Here is a 12,238-nt window from a genome sequence, read left to right as displayed (position 1 = left end):
CTTTTATCGACAGTGGAAATGCCCTGAAATACATTTTATGACCTTACGACGAAATTATTTCCCCACATATCGATAGTGGAAATTTGAAATGTCCTAAGAGACATTTTGTCGTAAGTTCATTTTCCCTTACGACATTTCGAATTTTCACCATAATATGATTTTACTATTTATATTAATTATTATTGGAGCCCGATACTTTTTTTTTATTGAAAACATGCAATCGGTCTTATGTGAGACCATAACTAATCAGCTCTGGGGGCCTACCATAACCTTTCCAAAAACAATCTTATTTCAATGTAATCTTAAAGTAAGCTTATTACAATATTACTCATATTCGTACCATGAAAATCTTGTCAACCAAGTAATATATTATTGGCATTATTGCTAAAGTGATTGAAAGAACGAATGATTTTCCAATATTGTCTATTCCTTACTAAAAATAGGAAAGAGATAACGCTATGTGAACTATATAATGCCATCTCTTTCTTTTTTGATGTTCCGAATCGTGTTATCGTAGTCATTGACTTACAATTATATGGACGTCGGGCCCGCTTTGTAAGTCAGTGGGTCCGCGCTAAAAGTGTCCGAACTCATAGGGCGTTAAAATCGTATACAGAGCGTCATTCACGCTCTAGTCTTCGTTTGTTAGACTGACAGCGAAGCAAGCAAAGTTAGACAGTACTGCGATGACATTACAATTTAAATTCAACGTTTTAGCTTTTTCATATTCCTTGACATGTCACTACGCTTAAATAGGTTGACTTGGGACATTTTTTTCGTGGTTTTTGTATTAGACCCGTCGTCCATTTATTTGTAAGTCAATGATCGTAGTATAATGTTTAAGTACTTAATGGTATTTACATTCAGAGGATTTTGACTGTTAAAAAAAGTATGTAACATTAAAAACTATTAAAATTACGTTGTTTTCATTCATTATTCCGCATTTTCATGAAGAAAAATAAATAAAACAAGCTGAGTCTTGAAAGTCACGTTGTGAATTCGGAACTATAGTCCAGTTTCAACTGTTAGTTTCGTCAAGGAGCATCTATACGCCATCTATATGGCGTTGTCATAATTTTACGAAATAAACATCGCGTATTTTTATTTAACGAGAAATTATTTCCTATATGCTAATAAATAAAAAATAAACAAACAAAATATTGAAGAGATATATGTATGTAAGTAAATGAGTTCAACTAAACTTTTAATCATAACAAATCAATATTAAGACAATAAAACTGAAAATAATATTGTTTCCATTGCATCCGCGTAACTATTTTAAGATTGCTAAATTTGACATAAGAGCAATATTACTTTAATGTTAAAGTCGCGTCATAGTACGAACTGAGATAATGAATACTCACAAAGCTGCCAATAAAACATCATAGTTTTAATATTGCAATAAGCTTACTTTAAGCGCGTTATTATACGAAAACTCAATGTAAGGTTAAAGTAATATTGTGTTAAGAGGTTGTTGTAGGCACCCAGTTAGTTGAATCCCAAATGTCTTTACGCTTCTATCTGGCCTTTTAGCTAGTTTGTTAGTATGAGCTATTCTTTCTTTATAGGACTTAATTTCTTCAATAATTGTAGGCATTTTAAGATATTCGCGGATCTCACGTATTTTAGTGAATTATTATTGAGCATTTGCAGTTGAGAATACTGTTTTGGTATCGTTGCAGAATATCAATGTTTCACTGACTAGCAGTTATCAATACTGTAGGTCCGAATTGGTTTCAGAACTGCCTAGTACATAGTTTATTTTCTAGAGATACTTTGGACTACCCAGTAGCCACTCCAAGCACCTGGTTCTATAATTGAGTTTATCACGTTACTTTTGGATGTGGGTCTTCCATGTTAGTCTCCGATCGATGTAGAACCCAAGGTACTTTACTACTGTGTTATGTGGGAGAGTTTCTAGGCCTAACTTTACTGGAGGATGTTTGGATTTTACTGTACTTTGTACATACTAATGTGATTTATATATGATGAGAGAGATTAGGGAGTAGTACTCTCTTCGTGTGAGGTAGGTTGATGTAAAATATGCTAAGCACTTTCCGAACTTGGCATCACAGAAGGTAAATATTACATTATTAAAATGCACATAATTTCATTATAAAAGAACATCCTACCCATAATATCAACCTTGAGACCTAAGTCCAAAGTGATGGTACCACGATTTCGTTTAATAAAGGCTAACGATTCTTTACGTTTTTACAATAAGATTCCGGAGCATTTATTAAAATTGTCATTTCATAAGTTTCAAACCTACAGTATAAGAGTAGGTATTTTAATTGAAAAGTCTTAATACAAAGTTGAAGACTACATGTTACATAAAGATGTATGGATAGACGACATGGGTCTAGATTCCATACAAATCTGATTCGAAATGTATTCCATTGCATTTAAGTGTATTTGAAAAGAGCAATCCCTATAGTTTCTTGCTCTTCTTCGTTCTCGGGGAAGTCAGCACAGTGAACGAGTGTTAGCTTATAAAATGACATTTTCAAGTGCAATTTATTTCACCTATTGAATAAATGTACCTATTGGCACAAATCGTATTTGGGGTTTAGCCGTAAAACGCCGCGCTGGCCCGTGACTTGTGGAAAGTTTTGTCTCAGAGATGGTCCGGCGAGATGGGCGGATGACATCGAGATTAGCACGGGACAGTGGGTAGAGGCACAGAAACTTGGAGGCATATACCCTAGCAGTGGGTGAAGTCAGGCTGTATATGATGATGATAGAATAAATGACACTTTGACTTTGATGCTACAATAAAGCTGTAGTTTTGTGCAGCTTTATTGTAGTAACGTATAATCTAGTAATCTTATATGTATGGTCATAAAAAATTCAATACACTCAGTGTACTTATATGATTTTTTTTTCAATATGTGAACTGTGCTAATAAAAATACAAAATATTATGCTAACATTTTATTCATTTGACAAAATAAATAGTTAGTATTAGTAATAACGACAATGAAACTCTTGCAACTGTTGTCGACGAAGATTTCGTTTTTGTTTTTATCATTTTCACGTTCTGTGTAAAAAAAACTTATATGTAGTGCTAATTTTCTGGAATATATAATAATAACGCACACACAAATTACACCCAAACTCAGGAATGTAGACCATACAAATATTTCTCCCGGCCAGTCCAGGATGGTATCCGTTCGGCCACGGAGACAGTTATCTATTACAATACATTATTAGCTTAAATTTTTTTTGAGCCGGGACAAATACCATGAAGATTTCACTGAAATGTAATAAGAGCGATAACAACGTTGTGCGACATATTGGTATTTTTAACCGGCTCAAACAGATTTAGCGCTCAATACAATATTGTCGTGTTGCGTTTCATCGCAGCAGACATTACGGCCATTCTCACATTCGGTGTCTCAGTGGCCGTTCAAAATCCTTAATGGCACTTGTATCAGTAGAAATAAACCAAATGTAGCAAAACGTACAAGTAATAAATTCAGCTGTGTCAGAAATAGTCGGTTTTTGTTAAAAATGTTTGTTGTTTGTTAAAAATCCACGGCTACGGTAATTAGATCTAATTACCGTTTCCATAAAATATTTGTTTCGTAATAACTCGAAAACTACTTTGACTATTCCAATGCCATTTAGACATATTGATAGTTAAGCTTAAAGTAGTTCTTATTGGTATAATTAAGAAAAAAACAATAGCTACGGTAATTAAGCTGAGGACACCGAAAGTGAGAATGATCGACAAGTGGGCTTTACACGGACACTTTATCGCGTGTGATACAGCAATCCTACGCGATTAAACGCGCGTGTAAAGACCTTGGAAGGAAAAGGGAAAGACCGCACGATTGTGCACATCAGTCGCGTACTCCAAAGCAACGGGAGCTATTATCTTGCGAGAACTGGCTCAAGCTTCGAAAAAATAAAGAAAATTAGACTCTGCTAACATGTAACATAAGTGCGGGATATATATTCGACTGTGGCACGACGTATCTCGGCACACAGATGCCCATGGCTGTGCACACGCCCACCACGCCGCGGGACACGCATGGGTCACCGATGGGCCACGCGCGCAGGTTCGCAGTCGTGCACTTGCCCTCGTGGCAGAGGTGTACGGATACGTTTGCTGTGGATAATAATAACACTTTTGTTTGGAGTAAAAGGGGACATGGGACATTCATTTTCCTGCGTTGCTTGCAGTCCGCCTTGCCGTCCGCCACGTAATGCAGGATTATGAATGTAGTAGCAGTATGCAAGCCATCCTGCAATGGGTTCTGCTAGTCTCCATACGTGGGTCATACGCAGGATAGTGTGTGAGCAGTTTCCTGCCTGCGCGGCGGATTGCCTTGCAAGTAGTGAATGTGGTTTGGTTTGCTTGCTTAAAGTGTCTCCTAAGAGGACCCGTGCCCTGCAGTGGTACGTCTTACCGATGATGAAGACATGGTGGCGCTTGTCAGGGTGTGACGATAATATGCAGAAGGTCGCAACGTGGCGTATACACACACACAGACGATTGAAGATAGGATGAAATTGACCTTGGGAGAGGCCCAGATACAGGTTTTTTTAAAACATGCTATCGAAGACTGTCAATGATATTTTTATAAATTCGAATTATAATTTTTTATAAAAAAAACCGACCTAGAAAGTTCGTAAAATTACATCTATTTGCCAAGTTTTATTGACATCAGTTACCGGGAAGTGCGTGAAATCGATTTCATCCCCTAGTTTGTCACCCTTAGAGGTGGAATATTTTCATTAAAATTAAATGAAACCAATACTGAGGTACCCTCTTTCTAACGAAATAATCATCAAAATCGGTTCACAAATGGAGTAATCGCGAAACAAAAAACGTCGAGTTGAGAACCCCTCCTTTTTTGAAGTCGGTTTAAAATACTGTAAACGTATTTAAACAAGAGATACATAGCAAATATAGGAAGACGTGTGATAGACTATAGAACTATAGAACATGATGCACCGGCGCAAAGTTTTCTACAGAATATATTTCGGTGAGTGTGCCCATGAGCTCCATCAGCTCATCCCACCCGCCCTCTTTTACCATCGGACATCCAAACCTACGGCGGGATATTATCCTCGCTTGGTCGATATTCCCTTCAGGCGTACTAAGCGGTTTTCATCATCTTTTATTATGCGGACAGCCCAAGAATGGAATTTCCTGCGTCTGCTGCGTCTGTGTTTCCGAGCTCATACAACCCGGGTATATTTAAGGTGAGACTGAATAGGTGTCTAGGCGAGCTCGTTCCATCGTAGATCTAATCTTTGCTCCAGAGCTAGGTAGTGGTCAAGGGCAAGTCCATTTAACTTAAAAAAAGTGCTTATAGCGTTGAAGCTGTACCTAGTTGGTTGAATACTCACGACCAGAATAGTCATCATCGGGCCAATCATCAGGCAGCTTGAACCCATTGTCAAGGATGAGCTTTGCCGCGAACTCTGCGCCCACGCAAACGCCGTTCGTCTCGCCCTGTACCTCAATACGGCAGCAGATGCCGCAGCGTCGCGCTCGACTTAGTGCACCGCCCTGAACACATTCCAGTTAGTGACTACTCAACAGTATTAGAACTGCTTTTACCAAGAAGCTTACGGTCGGGGAGTTTCATAGTCATCCAACCCTTTGTACGTATCACTAAGGTTTAAGCTTAGGCTACACAGGCGGTACAGAGGGAAAAACGGTCCGAGGGCGAACCTGCGGGAAGTGAATGCTTACCGGGGCGTGCCGTGGGACTGCTGTGCCCAAGCGTAGTTCGCGGTGGAATAGCGGGGCGAAGGCGGCCAGTGTGACACCAAATGCGGCCACGTTTAATTTTTTACACAGATTTTAAAGAAAGCACATCGCTGTCGGATAAGATCAAGAAAATTTTCTGCTTTTATTAGTGCTACGGAAGCAACGTAAAAGAAATTTCGATCCAATTCATATAGAAACTTAAATAAAAACACGCTCAAGTGTTGTAAAAAAAAATTACGTCCTAGCTCGGTTCCGGATCACACGCTGTCGCTGCTACCGCTCTATATGGACGGTTGCATATAACTCAATGGAATACAACTTCCGCGTGCCCGGCCCGCACTCGGTCTGCATGTTTGTCATGCGTTCAGCCCTGGCACTGTACTCACGTTCTCCGCCCGACATCCGTCCCAAAGCAATTATTAATACAAACTAGTGGAGTAATTTCACAAAAAATAATTTAATATCAATTCAATACAAATTTAAATACTGTTAATAGCGACATCTCTAGCCAGGGCTGGTGGCTGTAAAGTTACCTAACTGGGTGACGAAGCACTTTCATAGATTTCTCATAGATAGCGCTACGGCTAAGTAGTCGTTGAAAAATCAGTTACAAAAATCCAACAAACAAGCCATAGAAAAATTCGTGAGTCCGCTGGTTCGTTCCGTGGCTTAGTTGGCATAGCGTCTGGCATGGTTTGCTAGAAGACGTCGGTTCGAATCCGCCCGGATCGAAGGAATTTTCTCTACGTGTATTAATAATTATAACAAAATAGCTTCGTTTTTATAAAATATGTCAAACTTGAGTCTTCCTGAAAAAGTCACTTAATATGGACCACTAATTCCTAAACTACGGACCAGTGGTGCGCACTATGGACTCTAATAATTTTAGTACGATGGAGTCACAATTTTGTAAATAATTTTGGAACTTTGTTTATGTAATTAGTGTTATTAACCTCATACGTAATTATTATGAATAAATTAAATACTCGCTCTCTTAAATACTATTATGTTTTTTGCAATATTCTCGTAATAAAAGCACCATCTGTGCCAGTGCATTTGTAATTTTTCTTGAGCTTCATTTTTAGGTTAGGCAAGCTTTTTGTTTTTTTTCTTAGACTTAGTAATTTTCTTAGGCTTTACTTTCTATTGCGACCCTAACACGTTCTCATTTTTGTAGCAGTTCGGTTTCTTCCTGTCTTTTAATGATGTTTGTAAATTTAATTTATATGGTGGCAATGTTAAAAATGCAGGTTTAGTAGTTCTTCCTCTATTACTAGATGTTTTGTTTTTACGTGGTGCAGGATTTTGGTGGTCAATAAGCTGAAGATGTACAAGGAACAGTGAATTAATTAGTTTGTGGCATTAGATGTCTCCTTGGATCGATGGGTATCCTGAGAAACTCCTTTTTTATTGTAGGTCAATGTTTATTGCGGTATTATTACGTTGCGGAAGATAATTTTACATAGAAGTGGGTTTATAAACTATATTTTAAGCTTTAATTGCTCGATATTGCGCTTGAAGAGTCAAAAAAGAATTTCGTCCAAAAACGAAATTACGACGTTCGTTGGTTTTACAGAGTTTGGAGGTCAAATTTAATCGACGAAATATAGGTACGTTAGGTTCTTAGAAATTAGTACATTTGGTATAGTAAAATCAGATGTGATCATACGTCAAAATTGCTTTTATCGCATGTCATAAAAATAACGAACTGCATGAAACAAATTATGTGATTTTTTTTATATCTTCTATTTAAGCTTTAAAAGTTATTCCCACGCGTCACGGCAAAAAAGTTGTTAAAAACAAAAAACAAAGATTTGTAAGGTCTGCTGGTCCGTAATTCCATAAAAATAATTGACTGTAATGGCATTATAACATCGTAACGTTCAATAAACTCAAAAAAAGTTTTTTTACTCTTCATTTATTTTGGGGCTTTGATCGTTATTGAACATATCAGCATCATTAGGAAAACAATACCTTAAGAAAACACTTAATAAAATCCAGACAGATAAGAAATGAAACTATTTTTCCGGATTACAGGTCCCATGGTCACGGTTGACTACGCAATAGTCAACGTTGAAAAATAGTTTAATTTCCTATGTGTAACAATCGCGAAAACCTAAGAACTCCAGACAGATAAATAAAAATACTATCTAACCAAATATGTATTACAAAACCTTCGCGGCAATTTACATGTTGGCTCCGACAAAACAGATTGAAATCACCCAACATTAAATGTACGGAAACCAACCTGTGCAAATAAGCGCGGTTTGATAGATTCCGTCCGAACACACTCCATGCAAATGATGTACATCGTCAGGAATCCCACACACTTCGCAATTCGGTGAGGTCAAATATAAAAATTTGTATTGTTAACTTTGTTCCTTTAATCTAGAATCTTTAAGCCTGTCCCTAAAAGTTATTATATTGCAGATGTGCCACTTTTGACGTATAATCACATGTGACTTTTATACCAAGACATATTATATCAATCTCACCGGTCCCTTAGAGTAACAGGCACACTCTTTTAACCCAAGCTTGGCGCACTCGGCGGCGTGACAGGTGCCGTCTGGAAGACATCTTCCCCCCAACGCACATCTGCACAGGCTGGTCTTGGTGGGGCACCCGCATTCGAGGTCCATTTCAGTGCAGTCCTGGAACATGACTGTCGGAATATGAACATGAACCAATTATAGTCAATTCCTTAATTATTCATACGAACGAACAATGCCATGTCATATCCTCCCTCTTTTACGTGGGGCGTACTATAGGCTTCCGAAATGAATAAGAAAAAAATACTATAAATGGTCAGAAATGAATTTATTGTTTCTTAAAATATTCTCCGTTAGCGTTAATGCACTTTTTCATACGAATGAGCCAATTTTGAAAACATTTATGCTACTCGTCCGTGACAATCTCTGAAAAATATTTTTAATACTCTTCGACAGTCTCTTCAGGTGATGAAAATCGTTGACCGCGAACTGGTTCTTCATTTTTGGAATAAATAAAAGTCACAAGGTCAGGTCGGGACTGTACGGGATGGCTCATAAGGTCAACGTTGTTCACCTTCAAAATTCATTTGTCTGTCTGGCCGTGTGAGAACTGGCATTATCGTGGTGCAACATAATACGGCGTTTACGGTTATTTTTACGGAGTTTGTCAAGAATTTCCGGCAAACAAATGGTCGTGTACCAATCAATATTCATGGTATAATGATTCGCCAAAGCAACAGTAGCCACGTGTCCAGTTTTATTAAAAAAAGAAGCGATCATCCGCTTAGAGGCACTTTGCACGCACGCCACTTTGGTTATTTCGGCTCATCTCGAAAGACCCAAACGATCGATTGCTGCTTTCTTTTGGGATCGTAACTATAAATCCATGTTTCGTCACCTGTTACTACGTCCTACGCCAAATTTGATGCCCCTTCGTTGAATCTGGTAAGCATGGCATTGCACCACGTGACGCGATCCGTTTTTTGAGCCTCAGTTAATTAGTGTGGGATCCACCGAGAGCACAGCTTTTCCACACCCAAATATTTATGTAGTATTGTTTTATTTGACTCATGTCTATGCCTAAAGATGCCCGAATCTCATGGGATGTCACATGCCTGTCTGTTTTGATCATACGGCGCGCAGTACGAAATTCGTTACTGAGATTCACACGACCGCGTTTCAATTCTGCAAACCAGCTATAAATAATCGTCTTGCATGGTGCTTCATCGCCAAAAGCAGTTTGAAGCCGAGCGAAGCTCCGCTGAGCTGTTAAATTATACTTAAAGTCGTAGAAAATCATACTACGAAAATTTTCACGAGTTAAATCCATGGTGATGTAGTCAACCAATTTTTAAAATGACGCCACAATGTAAAAACAAGTGACAGTCGGATGAAACAAACTGTATTCTACAGCCAAAGAGCTCCATTTTAAAATGTTGTAATTGCTTTTTAAATATTGTTTATGTAAGTGGCCAGTTCCGGAAACTTATAGTGCGCCCTATGTAGCAGCGATGCAAACGCGATGCAGTCGTTAATCGTCTAGGTACCTTTACACATGCGCGCGATTTTAAGCAGCGATGCAAGCGCGCGACTGCATCGCTACAAACGCGCGATTGCATCGCTACACTTGGAATTTATAGGCGATTGCATCGATCGTGCATCAATCGCGCGTGTCACGAACGCGCGTTTGCATTGCTGCTAAAAATCGCCGTGTGTTGGTTACACGAAGAGTGTAGTTCGAAGAGTAAACCTCCTTGTGAAATATTTGGCCACAACTATTGCCACCATACCTATTTCTGCCGCCAAGCAGTAACTAATGTGAGAATTAGTGCTTTCCGTTTTGAAGGGAAAGATAGCTCGTGAAATTACTGGCACGTGGCTTGTCAACACTATATCTGAGTATGACGGGCACTGTGGCAGTGCCTCTCAATTCTTTGTGATTTAAAGCCTGAATGGCACTGCAACTGTTAGAGATAGGCATGTCGTTTGCCCAGTGGTAAACGACTTGTTCGTGATATCATAATAAAAACAAAGCTATCACACAAAAAATATGCAGCAGACTGGCATAGTTTCTTTCATAGTAGGGGAGAACGGGGCTGAATATTGAACAAATGTTTATCGCTTTTTGTAATAGTATAGTCACTTCTACTAATATCTAAATAATCTTTTTCATAGAGGCAAATTTTTGACAAATTTCGGAGCGGAACATTCAGCCCCGCTTTGGGGCGCGTTGTTCCGCCTTTGAGACAAGTTGTTCCGCCTAAATTATCACAGGATAACAAGGATTTTCTTAAATAAAACCACCTTTTTTATAATTGTATTGTTTATATTATGCACAACGACTTAAAACAAACAACTACTTTCTATTCATCAGTAATATTATTCATAGCTCATTTCTTCATACACACACATAAGTGACTCTATCATCTTGTCTAAATATTTGACATGGCCCCAGTTTCGCATCCTAAAAACAAAGAAAAATGGTCATAAAAATTTTAAGTATGATTGCAGATCAATTGGGGAAGTTGTTCCTAGGAACAACCCGCCGATCGAGGGAGGAACTTATCGCCCCAAATCAAGTTTTTATAAGAAGACTGACATACCGGCAAAGTAATAGAATCAATAAAAAAATACTCAAACAATAAGATTCCTTACTAATGTCACTACAATTTGGAAAAGTTACGTATGAATCGGCTCATAATAAACAAAGGCAGACCAAAAAATTTAAACAAGAAAAATATACTTACGTGATGTTTTGACAGCTCCAAGCACATAGCCACACTTCCGCCGCCGAGAATGCGCATCACCTGACGCTTTAACGTGCTTCACATGTATTGCTATATATTTTTCTTGCAAAGTTATTGCTGTGAGAACAACTTACCCCGGGAACTACCAGACCCGGTCTCCCCTACCTATAATTATGGTAAATCTTATAGGCGGTTGGAGCAAATAAGGTAAAAAATAAACAAAAGGACGTGTAACGGCTCTGCCTCACGATGTCTTTGTCTACTGCGTCTATGGCGTCCGAGATCCAAATCTGGTTTGAAAGAGTAAGATTAATAGCAGTAAAGTTCCTTGTGAAAAAGTTCGTCCAGGGAAGTTACCTATTTCTGTCGCCAAGCAGTAGTGTCAGCATTACTGTGTTCCGGTTTTGAAGGGTAAGGGTGCTGGTGAAATTACAGGCACATGGGACTTGTCAACTTATGTCTCAGGGTGACGGGCGCAGTGGCAGTGCCCCTCAGATCTTTGCGATTTAAAGCTCTGAGTGGCATTGCAGCTGTAATGGACAGGCGTGTAGCTTCCCATCAGGTGCGAGATTTGTTCGTCCCGTTACTTGATATTATAAAAAACAAGTTGCAAAATCTGATGCTTCTCATAAATTCTGATACCTTTCATTATAAAACTACAAAGCAACATCAAGGTAATGCTTACTAACAATGCCATGCTTCGTGAGGTTGGTGTAGTGACAATCAACTGTACAGCAAAGCCCTTGAGACGGATGACATGTAGCAGATGGCGCTACCGAGCATCCTTCTTTATGCAGCGTGCTGGAAACACAATTGCGTAAGATGAGGCATAAGCTATCGAAAGAGAAGCGACTTGAAAGGACAAAACTCATTGAAAACATTCGCAAAATTATTTCGCGAATTTTCACGAAACAATTTGCGAATATTTTTCACGCTTGAATTTTCGAGAAATCCGGAAGAACGTCCCCAATTTCTTTATAATATCTTCGCCAAATGTTTGACCAGCGAAAGAATATGCTCGCGAAGTGAACGCACGATATGTACCTTAAGTTCGCAAAACGAGTTCTCCTGATTAGTAGCGTTCTTATAGGATTAATCCAGGAGTTGGGCAACAGGTTCTCCTTATGGTTGCCGTTTCACTAAGATCCCTGTGCCAAGTTTTGTAATTGACATTGGTCATGTTGCGGAAGAAATGCTAGAATCGTGAGTATTGGTGCTATTACTAACACCATCATTCCAGGATATCTCTCTGTAACTTCTACTGTAAGTAACTTT

The 12,238-nt window shown here is 38.7% G+C and overlaps 1 protein-coding gene across 1 annotated transcript in view; it reads right to left on the bottom strand.

The window, feature by feature from the left end:
- Positions 1-2,937: 2,937 nt before the first annotated feature.
- Positions 2,938-12,238, bottom strand: part of LOC113230380 (disintegrin and metalloproteinase domain-containing protein 10-like) — a 20,894-nt gene continuing 11,593 nt past the window's right edge. The window contains exons 8-13 of the mRNA XM_026464291.1: positions 12,191-12,224; positions 11,653-11,764; positions 8,223-8,378; positions 5,361-5,523; positions 3,935-4,113; positions 2,938-3,039 (exon numbers count right to left, since the gene is read on the bottom strand). Coding sequence (XP_026320076.1) covers positions 2,938-3,039; positions 3,935-4,113; positions 5,361-5,523; positions 8,223-8,378; positions 11,653-11,764; positions 12,191-12,224 — 746 coding nt within the window. The remainder of the gene's footprint in view (positions 3,040-3,934; positions 4,114-5,360; positions 5,524-8,222; positions 8,379-11,652; positions 11,765-12,190; positions 12,225-12,238) is intronic.

Source organism: Hyposmocoma kahamanoa, unplaced genomic scaffold (assembly GCF_003589595.1).
Source record: "Hyposmocoma kahamanoa isolate Upper Pololo Valley unplaced genomic scaffold, ASM358959v1 101, whole genome shotgun sequence".
In the NCBI taxonomy this organism is placed as follows: domain Eukaryota; kingdom Metazoa; phylum Arthropoda; class Insecta; order Lepidoptera; family Cosmopterigidae; genus Hyposmocoma; species Hyposmocoma kahamanoa.
Note: the sequence above shows the minus strand (reverse complement) of the source record. Positions and strands in the feature narration are given on the sequence as shown.